The 19,905-nt window shown below is 48.6% G+C and overlaps 1 protein-coding gene across 3 annotated transcripts in view; it reads right to left on the reverse strand.

Moving 5' to 3' along the window:
- MAPKAP1 (MAPK associated protein 1) overlaps positions 1-16,918 on the reverse strand; it is a 78,162-nt gene extending 61,244 nt beyond the window's left edge. The window contains exons 1-4 of one of the 3 annotated variants that reach the window (XM_041483934.1): positions 16,798-16,918; positions 8,308-8,625; positions 5,072-5,161; positions 2,037-2,185 (exon numbers count right to left, since the gene is read on the reverse strand). In XM_041483934.1, coding sequence (XP_041339868.1) covers positions 2,037-2,185; positions 5,072-5,161; positions 8,308-8,625; positions 16,798-16,804 — 564 coding nt within the window. In that variant the 5' untranslated portion in view covers positions 16,805-16,918. The remainder of the gene's footprint in view (positions 1-2,036; positions 2,186-5,071; positions 5,162-8,307; positions 8,626-16,797) is intronic. The other 2 variants (XM_041483933.1, XM_041483932.1) reach the window with 2 other exon arrangements.
- Positions 16,919-19,905: the final 2,987 nt, after the last annotated feature.

Genomic DNA, 19,905 nt, shown 5'->3' on the forward strand with positions numbered 1-19,905 from the left:
GCCCTGCCAAACCCCAGCACGGACCTGCTGAGAGATCTGAGAGCCCCTCTGACCCCCTGAGTAAATACATCATTAAGCAGGGGGTTTTTAAGACATGTTTAATTAGGCCCCCAGCCCCTCCTCACCCCCCCTTTCCCCAATTATGTTCCATTTCCCCCAGAGATACATGGCTCTGTTAATTATGTAAATAAGTCATGCACTATTCCCTGAAAGAATTATATTTCTGTGAGATGCTGTTCATCTATTATCAATAAAAATAAATACAAGACATATGATATGTCATTAAAAATAATTTTTAAGAGCCCGATGATTTTTGGTGTTTTTACTGACTGAAAATACAGGAGAACTGAAGTAAAATAACTCACAACTGGAGTTATGCTTCTTCTACATCTCAGATGGTCAGCCAAGCATTGAACCAGATAATACATACAGAGCTATAGAGAATGAACTTTGTATGCAAACTATTGATACCCTAACAGAGGAACAGAAACAATGGTGTTAAAATTAACAGAGTGACATTATACTCTAACAAAATGCACATTCAATTATTTGGGATGGTAAAGAAGGCATTTTGATTTGCAGATCACAGCTGAAATGATTCATATCAGACCCTGCAAATCACAGCTGAGTGACACTGAGGTGTTTCCTTACCCTCTCAAACTGACAGAGTGCCACTTGCTTGCAGTGGCCCAAGCCCCTGCTAAATGTGTCTGACTTCAATAGGTGAAAATTAAAATGTGCATTATAGACCACTACAATTAATACAGCAAAGATTAGCTTGGATTACCAAAAAGGGAATGAAAAATGCTGAAGCATCTCAAGTTTCTGACTGAATTATAACAGAATTCTCTTAATAAAGAAGTATTTGATTTTTACTCCCCCTATACGTGACATGAGAGCTCATTTAAATGTTTGCCCAACTGAAATTTCGTGGCACAAGAACAACAAACCCAGAGTTTAGAAAAAAGGCCTCTTGGTGCTGTCAGCCTGAAAGTGCTGCTGTCACTCATTAATGAGGCCAGGAATTCTGAAAACCTGAGTTAGCACTAATTGCCACATGCTAATAAATATAAAATCACAACAGAGGAGCTTTTGCACATGAGTTTCATAGTCTAAAGGTTACCATTTCAGAAATATTCCAGATACTCCTAGAAGTGTCTCTGGAATTATGGATCTGACTTTCCACTTCAAGAACACCTAACAGAATATGAAATTCTTCCATCACGATGGTAATGAAGCTCAAACTCCATCCTCCCACAGGAGATTCCACAAACAAACCCAGCAGAAAACAGATCTGCGGAGTATTTATCCTTGTTTTGGAACAATATGACAATGATCCATCACACCAATGTTTATATTTCAGTTTTTAGAGTTGATGACAGAGACATCTGACAATGTGGAGTACACAGAAGACATTTATCCCCAGTCTGAGCACCATCAGATCCATCTCCTGACCCCAGGACCTGCCAGGTTTGCAGCCAGTCTCCTCCCCGTGCTACACAAATCAGCACTTGTGCAGAAATACAAGGATTAGTGCTCCTTTTTGCCTCGGATACTACCCACTGATACTTGAGTTTCCCACCCTCAAAACAGACCATGGCTGCTCCCACCCTCAGCAGAGCCCTGAGGACAAAGACATGGATCAGGGAATATTCAGCAAGTGCTGTGATGTGTACACAGAACAGTTCTGGGGTTTTTTAAAACGCCAAATAATCAATCATTTGTACAAAGGGTCTCATCAGCTCTAGAGAGACGTGCCAGGCCTCTGTCACATCCAAGGTGCACCTCCCTGACCTGCTGGAGGAGGGAACAGCAAGGCAGAGAAGCCTCATTCTCAGTCCAGAATTTGTAATGGAAACAGCAGAAATGGCTCTGCTGAAGCTGCAACCACTGCATCTGCTCGTTTCTAGACAAGCAGTGCCAACACCTGACGGCCCCACGGAGTCCAAGAGGAGCCTGCAGAAGCCAAAGGCCAGGAGCAGAGCCTGGCCTGGGCACAGGGCACCCCTGGCACCCGACAGAGCCCGGGCACTCACCTTGCCGTCGAACTTGGAGTACTCATTGAAGGGGTTGTTGAGCTGCAGGGGACACTGCTCCAGTCGCACAGAGAGGATGGACTGCTTCCCAGAACACGGGGATTTCACCCTAAAATTCTTCTTTTCAAACAGTGAGCTCAGCTCCTCTGCTGCAGATCAGAAAAGAGATTAGAGGCATCGCATGAGGAGACGCACAGAGGCTGCTGCTCACCACAGAGAGATAACATCATAAGAGGGAGCACAAAATCAAATAAATAAACCTACAAATGCTTCAGCAGGGCAGCATCTACCACCACTCTTTCATAGCCCAAAGACATGAAGCCATTAAGAAGCCTGAATGATGCTCCTGTTTAAGCTGAGAAAAAGGTGAGTTCTCCTGTACAGAGAACAGAGCTGATGAGTGTGAGACCCACTCGGGTCAGGAAACAATCAAGGGAATGGCACATTCCTGGTCTCTCTGCTTGCCTACCTTCTCCAGAGGAGCAGGGAACACGGAGGAAAGGAGCTGCTGCCACAGGAGCAGCAGAGCTGCCGCTGAGCCTGGCACAGCAGCCCTGCCCTGCAGGGACACCCTGCCAGCTGCAGCCCTGGCACCAGCCCCAGGACAGCTCTGCACTTCTGCTCCTCCTGGGGGGCTGGATACAGCCTCCCCTCTTAAAAATGTCCAGCCTGAAACCACCATTCCACATCAGCAGTTGAACAATAACAACAGAAAAAGCTTTCTAAAAACAAAGGGATGCAAGTTCAGGAGTCTTTGTGTGGTCTGTGAAGGCTCCTAAAAGCCTTTTAACGTGAAGAAAGTGCACAGCTGAATTTCCACCAACAGCTCAACTCCCAATTTACTTTAAAAAACCCTAGAAAATAGGACTTCTTGTGTTAGAAGGCACTGTGAAATGAGGACAGGGTGTTCCAGCACAGCAGCACCAAGGGCTCTGGCTGCAGGGAGCTGTGCCTGAAGCTGGCCCAGCTTTCCCACCCAGCAAGCAGAGCCCCCAGCCTCCATCCATCCCTGCCTCTCATCCTGCCCAGCTCTCCTGCCCTGGGGCTCCCCACAGCTCACAGATCCCATCTTGCTTCTCCAGGGAAAGGGAACTGTTCCCGACAGGGAATGACCCGGCACTTGATCCGCAGGGACTTGGCTCGTTCCTCAGAGTGCAAAATTAAAACCTGTCAAATGATAACTAGTCAAAAGCTCCATTTATTTTTATCAGCAGATTGCCTTAAAATTCAGGCAGTTGGCAGAGGTGCTAAATACTGGCACTGAGAGATCCCCAGCGGGCTTGTGAGAGGCTGCAGTTAACCAAAAAAGCTCGATTTAATCCCTTTCAATGTGGCCACTTTAACTCCATTAGGTTGTTTTATTTTTCAACAAGCTCTTGTACCTAATTAAAAAAAAAAAAAAAATCTAAAGCATTATGCTGGAGTATTACCTTTAACTGGCAATTCCTGGGCACTTGAAAAGGCCATTGGAATCCACTACAATGGTTTTACTCATACAAGTGAAAAAGCAAGTTTTTATCTATAGCTACTCTGCATGTCAGTATGGGCTGGATGCAAGACTTGGGAAGGATCGTTGACACATCGTTAAATTGCATTTTGTATGCTCTGAAATGAAGGAATGTAAGATGCAAAGGCACAGAGGATGTCCTGATGAAGGAATGTAAGATGCAAAGGCACAGAGGATGTCCTGATGAAGGAATGTAAGATGCATGGGCACAGAAGGGGAGGTGGCCATGGAGCCCCAGCAGCAGCAGGGGCTGCAGGAAGCCGAGCCTGAGCCAGCCCAGAGTGCAGGACACACAGGAGGGATGTGCAGCATCCCTGGCCAAGGGCTATAAAACTGAGCAAAGAGTTGGAGGTTATGGTAGATTAACCTTTAAAAGCTACAACTCTGCTTACAGGAGGAGAAAGGCAAAAACATTTCAGCATGCATTAGCAGGGGTATCCAGCACAGCTGAACACTGAATTAAGGATTAGTGAGACCCTGCTGCTCGTGTGAGCAGCTTTGTTCACTCCTCTGAAAAAGATGTTACAGGGCTGGAGAACACATGGCAGCCACGGAGATAGGGAGAATCAGGCAAAAAAAGGGAGATTACAGAGGAACCTCATTAAGATATACACAAATTTTGAAAGAAGTAGGCATGACAGACCATACAAAGGTTTGAATGTCTGTCAAGTACAACAGAAATAGAAACTAGCTGGAGCTCTAAAATAGGAAAATCGAGACAGATTTGTAATTTCACATACTACAATTTAAACTATGTAGAACATCCAGTCACAAATACTTAATTATATAATTAACAAAACCAGAATTTAATATTTTTGAGAAATCAGTGATAACAGTTTCACCAAGGAAAGGCAAGATCAGCCAAGCCAGCACTTATTATGCTTGCATTTAAGCAGATCATACATATACTCTTTATTCCTTAAGATTTGCACCTTATCTAAAAAAGTAGCCACAAAAATATTCCATGCAAGTGAACTCTCCAAAATCCCCCATGGCACCATGTGCCAAATGCAGCTGGAAGTGCCCTGGAGGCCCTGATGCTGCATCTGGAGAGAGACACCTGGGCAGAGCCACTCCTGTCCCTGCTGTGCCACAGAGCCACCAGGGCTGTGCCAAGTGCCACCAGGGCTGTGTCACAGTGCCACCAGGGCTGTGCCACACTGCCACCAGGGCTGTGCCACACTGCCAGTGCCACCAGGGCTCTGCCAAGTGCCACCAGGGCTGTGCCCTTCCCAGGCCCCTCTGAGCCCCTGAGGGGACAGACACCCTGAGCCCCCAGGGAGACCTTGGGGTGCAGAGCCCACTCCCTAACCCCACAACTCCCTAACCCCATAGCCCCTAACCCCAAGTGGGTGCCCAACACTCCCCTCTGCCCTGTTAACCCCCTGAGTGCCGTGGCCAGGGCTGGCACCCTGACAGCACAAAGCACTGGCATTTCCTCCAGGCAGTGAAAATCACAAACTGCAAATGCTGTAACCATCACAGCAGGGATAAAAACAGTAGGAAAAGAAGAGATATTTTATTTTACCTGAGTAAGAAGTATTTCTGTCTTTCCACTGAACGTTTTTGCATTTTATTTGATTTTGTCTCTCTTTCCGCAGACGTTCTAGTCTCTGAGCTTGAAAAGAAATATTACAACTATAAGTTTGTCAATGAAAGTTTACTATAAACAAAGACATAATTAACTACCTTTATATGAATAAAGATGTTTTATACTGCATATGTAGGGGAAAAAGTCATAAAATTTTAAAGGTGGCACCCCTGAAAAGCAAATACCAACAAAAACATGAAAATGTTCTTGATTTATAATTGAAATTAGAGGATATAAAACATTAATAGAGATCATAAAGATAGTATTAACATGGAAGAGAATAATAAAATGTGAAAACTTCTGTGATTAATATGACATTTCATTATATAAATCATTAATAACGGTCTTAAAGGAATTTTAATGCACAAATGAACTGAAGTGAATATTACATTACAGGAATAAAATTACTGTTATGAATTACTCTACCCGTTTCAAAAATTAAAGATAAATGAACTCAGACTAGACTATTAAAGTTTTAAATATAAAATCCTTTATCTAAAAATCATGAAAATTATAAAATGTCAAAGCGATATAAATTAGCACGGCTTTTCCTTCAGTAGGCTGAAACAGTTTATAGGTAGTAAAAGAAATGATTTGTATCTTCACAACATTAGTCAAATCCTAAAATGAATATAATATTTCTTTACATATATTTTGACTCCAAAATATGGTCAGGAAAAAAAAGCCCCAAATAGTTCTGACACCAAAGAACTTGCAGCCCAGGGTACCAGACAACAACTTAAATTACCTTTTTTGTTAACTGTAATTCTTCCTTGGGGGAAATCCTGATGGAAGCCACCCGAGACAATGACCCCAAGAAAGCACTGATATCATGCACTCCAAATAAGCAGATCAGACTGGGAAGTAAAACTGACAGTGCTGATCCCCAAAGGAAACAATTTGCTGGACATATTAGCAATTTTGATGTATTGAGATAATTCATTAACTAAAATGGGTTTGTAGAAGAGATTCTAAAATGCTAAATGACTCTGACAATTTTTGGATACAAGTGGAGTTCCCTGAGCCTTTTCAGCAATTAAAAAACATTAATAAGCATTTTCTATCCTTTCTGTTATTATTCTTTTACATTTAGGTCTTTGAACTGAATTGTGGACAGGGAAGTAATTTTTTTTTCTCCATAAAAACTGTCAGTGAGGGAACTGATAAAAAAATCCTCCTTTGAAGCTGAACAGCTGAAGCAAGCAGTTGAAGGTGCAAGCACAAACGGGGACTTTGATAAGTATCTCCCATTAACAACACCATGCTAGAACCTGAATACCTCTAGGTAGCTTCCTCTTAATGAAATAAGAAATATATCCCTTCTCATAAGTTTAAATATTGAGAAAACACTGTTGTAGCATAGGTATTTTATTCTGAAAGAAAAGCTCCACATTGGTACTAGTTACTGCCCACACTGTAACTCAAGATTACCTTCCAAAACCCTTCCTTTCCAAATGAGCTATCAGAAAATAGAAATAAATAATAATATAATAAAATATAATCTGTTAGATGAACAGGTAAACAAAGAATTAAGGAAAAACCACAGAATAGAAACAAGACAATGCACGTTTTTATCCTGTTTGGTATTTCCACCCCCTGTCAAAACAAATGTCCAAGAGCACAGGCAGCACCTCCCCTGACCCACCCTGCTCCTCCAGCCAAGTGGAGGCACCTAAATCACCTAAGTGATCAGAAGTGACCATTTCACTGGGACCGTGCTACCAGACCAGATGGAATGGCCAGCACCTGCTAGAAATGGGAATTACTGAGGGCTCGCTGTCACAGGCAGCCAGGGACAGTTTTGGGGGTGAAAAACCAAAGTTTGGTGGCTGCCCAAGGGTTTCATTAGTGGTCAGCCCTGAGCTGAGCCTTTGCTCCTGGCCTGGGCACTGTGCTGCTCGCCTGGCAACCCCTGGCACTGCCCTCTCCTCCTGGCATGCCAGAGCTCCTGGCACCCCTGACCTTGGAACATGCCCCAGCTGGCACCTGAAATGCCTTCAAACCATCATTCACATGGGGATTGTTCCACCAGTCTGCTCCCTGGGTGAAATGATCCTTCAGAATCCTTTTCTGGAGTAATCTATAAACCCTCAGACTTGGCCTCTCCTTCCTCAGGAGCTGCACCCGGGCTGAAGTGCCCCAGCCCAGGGCAGCCTGGATTGCCAGCACAGCCTCCTGCCAGGCTGGGCTGTAATCTCAGTTCATTTCCAAACCTCACTCTGCCACAGGAGATCAGTGCCAAAGCTTTTCTGGCACCTCTCACAACTTCCTACTTGGAAAAGGCATTTCAGTGTCTCTGACACCACACACATTTTCCTGGTGCTTTCTGGGGCTCTAGGTGCTTTCTGGGCTCTAGGTGGTGTTATAATACCTGCAGAAGCACACACACTTTCCTGGTGAAGCAGAGCACAGAGGTGCTTTCTGGGCTCTAGGTGGTGTTATAATACCTGCAGAAATCATTTAAAAAAATATACAGATACAGGAAAAAGAGGTCAGTACTGACCACTGCACACCAACCTTCTCCTCTGTATTTTACCTCACAGAACTCCTGTTCATAATATTCCCCAGGTCTAAGCAGAAGCCTGGATATCCCTTATATGAAACACCACATGGGAGAGCTTTCTGCCAGCCATGACAAAATGAGTGTATTTTGCATAGGTGTTCACCCTTAAACTTCCTAATCTGGTACCTTAAACCCTAGCTCAAGGTTTTTATCAGAAATAAAACTTCAGCAGACAAAATACAGACAAATCATTCCCTTTGCTGGCTCACATCAAACTTCATTCCTCTCTTTTATAACAAATACATTTGATGCCTCACTAGGCAGATTTTTTTCTCAGAAAATAACTATCCTGTTCAAAAGTTAACACCCCTCCAGACAGTAACAATAGAGATATCACAGACTGTTCACGTACTTTGGATTTAGATTTGATGTCTCCGCAATTTGAATTTTTTTCTATCTACAAAACTGACTACCTCAACGTTCCCCTGCACAGGAATAGGTAAAACAGCAATTAAGGCTGGGCTGACAGCACACCACAGTAACTGAATCGCTGTGTATCCTTCTCTAGAAGGGCTCAGCACCGCAAAGGGAGCGTGGCAGACGCCAGGCCAGCCCCGCTCGGGTCTGTCCCTCAGGCAGGACAAGCAAAGCCCGGGCTGGCACCACGCACCTGTGTTGGATCGGCGCCTGATGCCGAAGTCCCAGCTGGAGGTGATGTCCACGGACTGGGAGTAGACGTAGCCCTGAGCGTCCCCGTTGCTGCCCTGCGGCTCCGAGGCGCCGTCCCCGAAGGCGGCCGCGGGCTGCAGCTTCTCCAGGTCCACGTCGTGGTCGATCAGCACCATCTCGCACATGCCCGTGTCGTCGCTGGTCACGTGCGACTGCCGGATGTGCGCCAGGATGATGGTGGGGTTGTCCAGGAAAGCCATCCTGCCGCAGGGCCACCACCTCGCTGTACTATCTCCTCTCCATCCTGCCTCGTGGGCACCTGCGAAGGACGGACACGGCGTTGCAGGGACGGACAGGAGAAGCCCAGAGCCCCGCCGCCGAAGGTCGCTGGGATGCACGGAGCCTGACAGGCTGAGGGCAAGCTGTTCGACTCTGCCACGTCGCTTGTGCCACACCGGTTGCTGAGATCCGTGTAAGGAGCAGGGGGTTTGGAGGACAGCTCGAAACCTGAGTCCCAGGACAGCAGAGATACCTACAGACAGGTCCCAGCACTCTGCAACACGTGGCTGCTGTAAGGAAAAACACCCCCCAGGGCTGCACACAGGAGGATGGCAAGGGAATCCAGAGCAGAAACATCTGCCTATTCCAACTGATCCATTTACAAAACTGACAGCGTTTTGGATTTCTTTTCACCCATCATAACTGTGTTTCTGTTTTGCTTCTGCGTCTACACACCAACTTTTTGAGTACCTTATTACAGACTCTCTTCAGGTTTTGTATTTCCAGGAAAAGCTTTAAACATGAAGAGATTAGTGTCTCAGGGCAGAATATTGAACATCTGCTGCTGCACGGTGCTTCACACAGGGCAATGCTGTAACACAGAAAGCTCTGTGACCAAATACCACACGCCTGAGCTCTAAAGCACTTTAAGAACAGTAATTGCCACTTACCTAAGATATTTCATTCAGAGCACTCAAGTGGCCTTTTGAAACAAAGCAGAGGGCAAAAAGGAAAAGGAAAAAACCCCAAACCACAAAACCCAAACCACGCTCACATTGTTATCTGATTTTTCTGTAGCTGTGGGTTTGCAGTGATGCCAATCTAATTCAAGCCCGGGCTGACTGTGAAAGGGGCAGCTCCATGCCCTGCCTGACCTGCTCCAGGAGTTCCACCATCTCCCAAAGCTGGCAGTGGAGCTGTGGGATGAGCTGGATCAAAAAATTACCTGCTGAAAATAACCTAAAAAGAAAAAAATAATTATGCCTGTTCATGCAGAGAGTCCATCAGTGAGCAGCAGCAGGAGCCACTGGGACACCTCCACCTGAGGGGGCTCAGTCTGAGCTCACACACAGGGCAAGACTGAAGTTTGGAATCCCCACTGCTTTTCTAACCAGAGGAAAACACTTTACAGAGCTGCATGTGTGTGTTTGGGATTTTGAACTCAGAAACACCAGCAATCTCCTGTCCTTGCTGCTTGCAAAACCGCTGCTTAAATCACACAAAGCCACTTCCCATGAAACTCTGCTGAAGGCAGCTGGCCTTCTCCAGGATATTTGAACAGAGGGAAGGGGCAGAAAGGACCAGCCAGGCTTGTTCCAGGACCAGTGAATGCGTTTTGCCACGCTCCCTTTTTTGTCCCTATAAATTCTGCTACTAGTGAAATTCACTCCAGCAGGATCCTTGGAGACCCCCAAAGCCCACCTGGACACAGCCTGGAGCTTTGCTGGCCCTGCCTGGGGTGGGAGTTTGGATGGGATCTCCAGAGGCTCCAGAGCACCACAACTCCACACTCTGTTTTAATTTTCTGACTCTTTCCATCAAAGAAGGTAGAGAGGCCACGAGGCAAATGTCCCACCCAAAGGACTGAAGTGTCCGGGGCTCTGACCCTGCCCCAGCGTGACCAGCACAGCGGGGCCTGAAAAACACAGACACAACCAAGCACAGCCTATGGACACGGCAAAACACATGTTGAGGATGTTCTCTAAATTGAATTATTTCTACTCACTGATTAGGAAAGGCCACGTGTACCTGCGATTGGGAAAAACTTGTTTAAATAAGCAACAGCCTCGGGCGTCGGAAAGGTCTGCAAACTCCCAATCAAAAATTACTGCTGCCCCATCAATGTGTCATATAAATGTTGGCATGTTAATTGTGTATTTATAAGATTGTTAATGGTTAGTTAATTTACCTCCCACACTATTATTGTACTTGAAATGATTTAATGTCTGCTGAGGGAGTTAACAACATGTAACAGCAGATGCGAGAGTTTTACCTTTATACCCTGCACCCCGACTTCCTGCCATTAACAGTCCTGTGCTAAATCAGCCAAGCTTCTTCCCAAGTGCACGTGTGCAACTGCCTCTCCCATAAACCTGAACGCTGAGAAAGTGCTGGAAATTCTACACTACTTTTACACAAATGTATTTTTATTTCCTCCTCTTCAGAATTTTCAAAAAGGTACGTTAAAGCTAATTTATCAACACATTAATGCTAACTGAAAACTCTCTGAACAGTTAATACCCTTCAAAAAACAACAAAAAAGGTCAGACCCCCAAATTCAGTCCAGGTTTTGATGCCATATTTAGTAGTTGTAGCCTCCAGAATTCTAACCAGTTCTCCTGTTGATAAAGGCACAGACCCACTCCAAGGAACAGCGACTTCCAGTGAGAGAGAAGAACTCAAAGAAGCAAAGTTCAGTTTTATAAACCTTTACACAAACACCTTGAAGGTTCCAGCAAATCACAGACCCAAACCCAATGTCTAGATCTGCTGAGATCTGCCAGCACAGCCCTTCTGCACTCCTACACCCACACAGCATCACCACATCCTCACGGAGGAGCCAAATTTAACGGAATGCAGGGACCATCTGAGCATCAGCATCTTACACATCCTTTAATCCTAACCAAGAAATAAATGTTCTTCTAATACTTGTGCTATACAAATAATATCCTACCACTGAAAAAAGCACTTTGCAGGCAGCTGTCAAACATACTCTGTGCAAACACTAAAACTGAAGGGAGCAGTGTGAAGTCTCCAACATTTTAGAGTTGGGTGTTTCTGTACAACAGGATGCACAGGCTGGGATTTAATGATGTACTGGTTGGCAAACACCTGTGATCATCACACAGGTGGACAGAGATCTTCACTTTCTTCTGATCTTTGTTATTCACCTATCTAACTGTCTGCACCTTGTCTGACCAACACCCCAGGGTTGAATGCTCCCTCTCCCCTCTTGGCCCCACTGCTGTGATTCTGCCATGGCCCGGGGGAGCACAGCCCCCCCTCAGTCTGTGCAGGCACAGAGCATCCCCAAAGATGTCAAACTGCACCACCACCTCGCCAGGATTCACAGGAACTTTGTGGCAGCACCAGACAGCTGCATCTCCGTCTACTATTTTTATCAGCAGTATTGCTCTTGCAGTTCCCCACGGCTATATTTATGGCAGGGATGGGCTCTCCCAGCGAGGGCAGCAGGGCTTTATGCAGATCAGGCTCATTCATAACCCTGCACACAATGAGCAATGCAGAGCGTGCTAACAAACGACTCCGCTGCCAGGAGGTGACACAAAGGTCTTGGAAAAGGATCTGCAGCCGTGCAGGCTGCACCTTGAACACACAGCTGAACACAGCTGAATTTCGGGAGGCAGCTTCATCATCACAACACGCTAACTGTTCGTGTGACCCTCCTGCTTGCTTGATGTACTGCAATTATTTAAATAAAGATTGCCTGGCTCTCCTGCTTCCCCACCGAACCCCACACAGAGTATCATATCTGCACGTTAACCTACACGAGGTGACGACGAGATATCAAAGCGAGTGTGGGATCAGGGGAAAGGACGAGCTCAACTCAGGGCTGCCATCCCTCCATCCATCCCCTTGCCCACCACGTGTCAGGCAGACAGCAGCAGGCACAGCTGGAAGCAGCTCCGTGCTGGACCCAGCGACTGGGGGGACTGCAGCCATGTGTCAGCCCCGCTCCTGCTGCTTGCAGGGGAAACGTTTGACCTTGAGCGTGAAAAATGCTGAGAGCAGCTTTCCTCACTTTGGGGAAAAGGCAGCTATTTCAGAATGGATTTCCTGGGCTTTTGAAATGAGCACAGTGAGTCTGACACAATGCCTCGCTGTCACTGCACAGCACAAGGTGGCTCGTCCCTGTCACTGCCCCACAGCAGCACCAGCCAGGGCAGGTGTCTCACCTGCACTGCTGCCAGCCGTGGGGCAGGGCCCCTCTGTGCCACCCCTGCCCCAGCCCTGCTCCCTCCTGCGGGTCCTGACACATTTTCCAGCAGAACTGCAGATTCCTCTTGGCCAGCAGGCACTTTCACACCCTGTACCTGCCCCCAAAAGGTCACAGGCTCCAGCTCAGAACCTCCAGCTCCACCAAAAGTCCCGTGGTGCCACCAGCACATCTCTGACTCAGGAATGTGTCCCTAAAATGACAGTGCCACCTTTCCATGGCACCTTACAGGAAATATTTTCCTCACATGAAGGGTTGATATTTTTGCCTTTCTTGCTTTGAAATACACAGACTTCTAAACAAGCTACAAGAAACAATAAAATCAGAGAAGCCTGTCAGCAACTAAAAATGTTCTGCTGCAGGAAAGAGCTACAACTTGGAAGTTCCACCAATTTTGATGGAATGATTTTAAGAGTCCTCCAGTTCAAATGGCTAAAAGCAATTCCAAATTCCCCACAAAATTCTCAAGCTAATTCCTGTCATGTATTTTCCTCTCTAAATTATAAAAGTAAGAAGTAGGGGAAAAGAAGCTTCTTTCCTCATGTTCTGCAAAGATGTAGCTTGTTTCTGGCTTTTTGTTTGTTTATTTTAATATTGTTTAAATTTACTATCCTCCTTAAGGAAGTAATAAACAATTAAAGCCCTATTCAAAGTAAAAGAGATTATTCCAAAGACACAACTTGTGGAAGGTACAATTTGGATCCACAACAATTGCTAACAAACTCAAATAGCAAGCTGGAAAAATTATATACCATTGCAGGTCATGTTATCATTCAAGGGCTTCCACAGTCCCTGTACTCAAACACCTCCTTGACTGTAGCTCTTCAAAGTGATCTTTAAAAACTAATGAAAAAGATAGGCAGATTAGAATTAAAAATTGATTTTTCCCCAGCATCATATAAGCAGGAACAGGACGACACGAACATACTTCAAAATTTATGATTCAGGGTCTATGAAATAATTTCCCAGTCAACTTCTGTCTGCAATTGCACAAGAAATGGTTCTGGTTATCTGCATTTGCAGCAGCAAAAATAATCAACCCCCTCAAACACAGACAGGTCCTGGGCAGGCAGGATAAAGGAAAGTGGACTGAAATACACGAACATTCAAGTTTATGTTTCAGCAAAAGCTCAAGTGCGTTTTAGAGTGAATACTTATCTGCAGAAGCTGTCACTCACACTCTGGTCCTATCATTAAAAAGGAAATAATCATTTACAGTCATATAAAGAGGCTCTCTCACAAGAGAGACTGGAATTGGGAAGTTACGATGAGCAAACACTACATTACACACAACTTCCAACAAATTATTTGTTCATTTCCAGACCTGTAAATCAATCTGGCACTAGCTCTGTATTTTTGAACTGCCTGGAATTTGGCTATACTTTTGTTGTCACACTAATCAGGATGCAAATGACACCAATTCCAATATTTTAATTACTGAGCTTTGGTGGGGGGGGAAGAAAATACTGGGGTATGTATGGGAAGTATTCACTCTTCTCTTTCCTGATCTTGTCCAATCTTTGTTTAATTGCAGACAAGTTGATTCTCTGCTAACCTGAGAAATCTTGCATCAAGATTTTAAGCAAATAAATAAGTATAAAAAACGCAGAGATTATAAATTAGGGCAGACAAATCTGTATCTAGACTCGTGCCTGCAAAGAGCATTCTATCAATATAGCGAAATGCTAATCTCCTAATTAACAACCTAATTAGGTAATTATGGCTTTGCAGAGGGATGCCTAAATGAAATATGACAACATGGTCACCTCTTTATATGGCACCTGTGGGCCTTTTCAGCTGTCACAGCCGAGAGTGCAATATCAATTTGAACAGATGACAAAGTGTTGTCATTTTTCATTCAGATATTGTGCTGAACGCCGGGATCCAGCGCTCCCAGCGCCGCTCCTGCCCGGCTCTGCCGCATCTAAAGACGCGCAAACACTTCTCTTCATTCCCAGTGTCTCTGGTGAAGCCTGGCTTCCCGTGCTGTCTGCGGGCTCTCCCTGACACACGGCACAGCTGCAGTGCCACGCTGGGGTGACCCACAGCCCCCCGACCCAATTTCACGGCACGGGTGTGGGAGAATCGCCGTGCGGAAAAAATATCTGAGTTCGTCATCGAGGCTTAATTGCTGCTGGCTCTAAAACAACAAAACAAAACCAGAGGGCCTTGTAAATAACACGTAACATTCATTTCACTTTTATTCCTGCTGAACACTCTTTTCCAGGGGAACAGCAGTCCCTGTCCAGGAGAAGGTGAAGCTGATGGACTTCGGCACAGAAAGCTGGGAAGGAAGACTTCCAACAAAGGTGCTTTTCCATGGAACACTTTCTGCCACTCATATGTCTAAAATGCTTTAAAGACAATTCACTGAGCTTGAACATTCCTAAAGGAACCTTTGGAGCGGGTCTGGAAGAGGCCACAAAAATGATCAGAGGGATGGAGCACCTCTGCTACAAGGAAGGGCTGAGAGAATGGGGATTGCTCAGCCTGGAGAAGAGAAGGGCCAGGAGGGACCTAAATGCAGCCTTGCAGCACCTGAAGGGAGTCTACAGGAAAGATGGAGAGACACCACAGACAAGGGATGGAGGGACAGGACCCAGGGAATGGCTCCCACTGCCAGAGGGCAGGGCTGGATGGGATATTGGGAATTGGGAATTGTTCCCTGGCAGGGTGGGCAGCCCTGGCACAGCTGGGGCTGCCCCTGGATCCCTGGCAGTGCCCAAGGCCAGGCTGGACGCTGGGCTGGAGCAGCCTGGGGCAGGGGAAGGTGTCCCTGCCATGGCAGGGGTGGGACCGGATGGGCTTTGAGCTCCCTTCCAACTCAAACCACTCTGGGATTCTGTGATAAATAAAATATCTTGTTGTAGAGTGGAGAATGAAAGCACAGTGCTTCAATATCAGACTAGAGCTTCTATTTTCACAGTTCTCAGCGTGATATTCAAGAGCCTAAAAAACCTAATAAATTTCATATACATCAATACAAGCTTCAATCTCAAAAAAACTGAACCAGAAAGCTTCACCATTTTACCTTTTTGCTGCTGTGAGAGATGCTGCTCTCCTTGGGTTTTACACACACAGAAGTGCCCGGGCTCACAGAAGCTGCCTTGCCTGAGCCAGGACACAGCCTGGGACACGATGCAGGTGCAGCCAGCCCAGGGGCTTGCAGCACAGCAATGCAGCAGCACCACGGAGCGTGGTCTGACACTGCCAGCCAGGGGGTGTGCCTGAAACAGCAGCACCTGGCAAAACAAACACTTTGGTCCTGGCCAGTTTCTTTAGGCTGTTGCCATTCTGCTTTTGAGTGCATGTAAATATTTTTATTGTGTTAAAAACATGATCATAATCTTATTTTTTTTAAATATAGCAGCATGCAAGCTGCTTCTGACTTAAGAAACACTCATGATGATCAGACCTACTTAAAAATGCCTGAGACCTTCAGCCCCTTTGGGGCTTTATGTCAAATGGAACTGGACAGATTCACATTTCTTCAGCAAAAGATGAATCCCTTATTCCTCTGGCTTTTAATTTTGGGTCTGTCTCTTTCAAGAGCACACAAAATATATTCAAGGAGCTTTGTTTTGCTCTCACAATAATGGATTTAGATACAACACTTCTCAGGCAATAAGCAAACAAGGGAGGGATTGCCCTTGTGCTGTGTGGGATAAAAACTGAGCTGACAGTGACCAACAAGGCGTCACAGTTTGATGGAGCTCCTCAGCTCACACACACACACAGAGTTAATACTAAAACAGCCTGGGGTCTGTGTCAGAGGCACTAACACAAACAGCACCCGGGGCAGCCCTGGGTGTGTGGCAGTGTCACCAGCACCCCCGGGCTCTGCCCACGGCTCCAACCTGCCCCTGCCAGCACCTGAACAAATGGAAACACCTGAGCTCCATCCCCATTTCCAGCCAGCGGCACTTGCCCTCGATGTCAGAAGGAATTTTGGATACCAGAAGGAATTTCTTCAGGGAAAGGGCTGTCGGGTTGGAAGGGCTGCCCTGGGAGGGGTGGGATCAGCAGCCCTGAGGTGTGCAAGGAATGACTGGACGTGGCACTCACGCTCTGGCCTGGTTGACAAGGTGGTGGTGGTGAGTCAGAGGCTGGACTCGATGATCTCAGAGGTTCTTTCCAACCTCAGTGACTGTGTGATCTCCAAACAGAGCGGCCACATGGGAGATGGGCTGCTCCTGCACGGGGATGTGACCAGAACGCTGCTCCTGTGCTGTGCCATTTGTCACCATAACTGACCTTTCATACAGGTGTGTGCTTTTCACGCTCACAACTTCAAACGGTCGGGAAAATTTCGTGCTACAGAACACAGATCCCTGCGCCAGGCGCTCCACCTGCCGAGGCCTCCACTGATCCAAAGGAAATGCACAACAAGAATGTAGCTGTTACTTGTTATTTTAACATTCGTTATTTGTTATTTTTCATTTGTTACTTGTTGCAATTGGGTGTAAATTTAACCAACAGATGAGGAAAGGGTGTAACAACAAAGACCTGAAACATGACTGATACAGAAATTGACTAAACTGGTTCTCCCTGCTTCAGTTATTTCTGTACAAGTCTATACGTACATGCTGATCTCAATTTATTTTTAATCTAACCCAAAAAAGTGTCCGTGAATGGAGCTGTTCTGAATTTGGAAAAGTAACTGAGAGAGTCTAATTCCCAGTCTTGCATCTACCTGATAATCCCCCGACCCCTAAAACCCTGTAGAACACACTCAGGATACCCAAGCTTGGCTCCGGCATCTCTGTTTAGTCAATTACCAAACTTCCACCAGCACGGAAATCGACTCATGGCCACGTCTCCCGGACACCTCTCCCGCTCCCCCCGAGCCCTGCGGTGTTCCCAGCTCGGAGGGCGCGGGAGGCGGTGCCGGACCGAGAGCCCCATCCGAAAGGCATTTATTGGGGTGCGGTGCTGCTCAGCGCAGCCGGGCACAGGGGGCGTGCGACAGGGACACGGGGCATGTGACGGGACGGGATGGAGTGGCCGGCACCCGGCCGGAGCGCCCCGGCAGCCGCGTGCCTCCCGTTCCCCCGGGGCGCGGGCATCCCAGGGCATCCCGGGGGTTCCGCCGGACCGTGCCGGTCCCTGCCGCTGCAGCCGCGCTCACCTGCCCCCGCCACCCATCGCTCGCCTGCCCCGCTCCGTTAGCCCCGCGCTGCGCCGCTCCCGCCCCGCCGCCGGGACCCCGCGGCAGCGGCCCCGCCTGCGCTCCCGGAGAGCCCCGGTGCCCCCGAGCCGCGTCCCGGGCAGGCTGGCAGCCGCTGCCGCCGGTCACAGCNNNNCGGCGCGGAGCGGCCCGGGCCGGAGGCGGCTGCGGCGGCACGGCAGCGGGGCACGGGCGCCGCTGGGCACGGCCGCCCGGCCCGGGATGCCCCGGGTCGGTACCGCGGACACCCGCGGCGCTCACCGGAGCCGCACGGCGACACACAGGGGGCTTTTCTCACGGGGGCCGCACCAGTTTTATTTGCGGTTCTTATTTCCAATAAAACCACGGTGGCGTTTAAAGCAGAGCGCGCGGGCAGCGCTCGGTGTACCGACACGAGGGGATGAAGGCCAGCCGCGGTCGCTGCTGCCCGGGACACGGCCCGAGCGCTGCCCGCGGCCCCGAGCAGCGGCCCCGGCGCTCCGGGCTGGCTCCACACGGCAGCCTGGGCGAGCAGGGGTGCCCAGCCGCCTTCCCCGGCCTCCTGCAGCTGTTCCCAGCTGTTCCCAGGGCTCCTGTTCTGGCCTGCTGGCCGTGTGTCCCCATCACCTTTCCAGACTCGCTGGTGCAGCCTCTGCAATTTCCTGTGGAAGTAAGGAGACTTGTTAATCCCTGAGGAAAGCAGTCTCAGCCGCTGCCTCTGAGAGGGACAGTGGACAGCGTGGCACAAGTGCCACCCAGGGCCTGGAGGAGCAGGTAGCAGTGGCTGGCAGTGCAGTGAGGGCAAGGCTGGAGCTGCCCCAGCACAGGGCAGCTCACTGGGAGTGCCTGGCTGCAGCTGGCAGAGCCCAGAGCTCTGGGGTGAACGGACTCAGCCTCCTAAAACTGTACGGAAAATCAGCCAGAACAGCAGTCCAGTGACGTGGTGAGGCCCTGCGGGGGCCAGGGAGCCCTGTCCCCTTTGGCAGGGTCAGGGGCTGGGGGAACTGCCCATTCCATCCGTGACACTTCACCCTCCGGGGACAAATGCAAGTGCATCTGTGAAATATTCACAATAATACCAATTTAAAATGCCTTTGGGGTAACATTCTTAGTAAAACTGGATGGCCCTGAAAACTCATTGGCTCAAGACAGACAATGGTGGAGTAATTAAGATGTGAAGTAATTGAAATGTGAATGAATTTACTGATTGCATGGGGGGACAGTGAGAGCACAGATCTGTTGACCAGGAGCCATCTCTGTGTGCACCAGCCACACCTGACCCTGGCCGGTTGGTCAGAGGGTTCCAGTGACATCCAGGGCCCGAGTGAGGGTGTGGGATGGCGGTGCCAGCTGGGAATGGCGGGACTGGGAGCTCTGCTTGGCCCATGCCAAGCCTGGGGCATTAGCCACACCACCAGGAAGGGCAGAGGATGAGGGCTGAGTTCGGGCACGGCTCCACTGAGATTGTCCATCACAAACAGAGCATGTACAGCCAATTAAGGACGGTTTTAATTGCTGCTGGGACTCCTCATTGCATGGGACCTCCTGAGAGGTCTCTATGGGGGCGGCTGTGTTGGACACCGCCCGAAGCGTGAGCAGAACGGAGCAGAACGGAAGGAATCTGCAGTGCACGGGGCAGTGTCCCGCGAGAGGAGTCTGAGGAGGGGTGGCCACGATGTAAGCTCTTAAAGAATGGGCTCGTAATTACCCTTGGTGCCTGTGCTTTTTTCTCTTCCCATTTCCGCGGTTCTGTGCACATTTACAAAGAGTTAATTTGCAGTTAGCCCCGGTAACGCACGGTCTGAGCCGCGGGCTGTGCCAAAGGCTCCTGTTCTGTCCCGCAGCTCCTCCGCGGGGACACGCTCAAGGCACGGGCCGCGGCAGGCCGGCCCGGGACCCTTCATGCTGCGCCGGGGCTCCGCCGGTCCCGGGCAGGCCCGGCCTCCGCCGGGAGTTCGGCGGTACCGGTACTCCATCGCACGGCCGCAGCTGCCGGTCCAGGGCAGGCCCGGCCTCCCCCGGGAATTCGGCGGTACCGGGCCCAGCCCGGCGGGACCGCGCGGCCCAGGCCCGCCGTCACCACGGCAACGGGGGCGGGGCCCGGGCCGTTCGCCCCACCCACTCCACCGTTCGAACGGCCCAATCGCAAGTTCCTCAACCGGGGGCGGGACGCGAGGTCGGGTGGGGGGGGCACGGCACCACCCTTCGCGCGCTGA

This window comes from Pyrgilauda ruficollis, unplaced genomic scaffold (genome assembly GCF_017590135.1).
Source record: "Pyrgilauda ruficollis isolate IOZ18807 unplaced genomic scaffold, ASM1759013v1 scaffold62, whole genome shotgun sequence".
NCBI classification, from domain to species: Eukaryota; Metazoa; Chordata; class Aves; order Passeriformes; family Passeridae; genus Pyrgilauda; species Pyrgilauda ruficollis.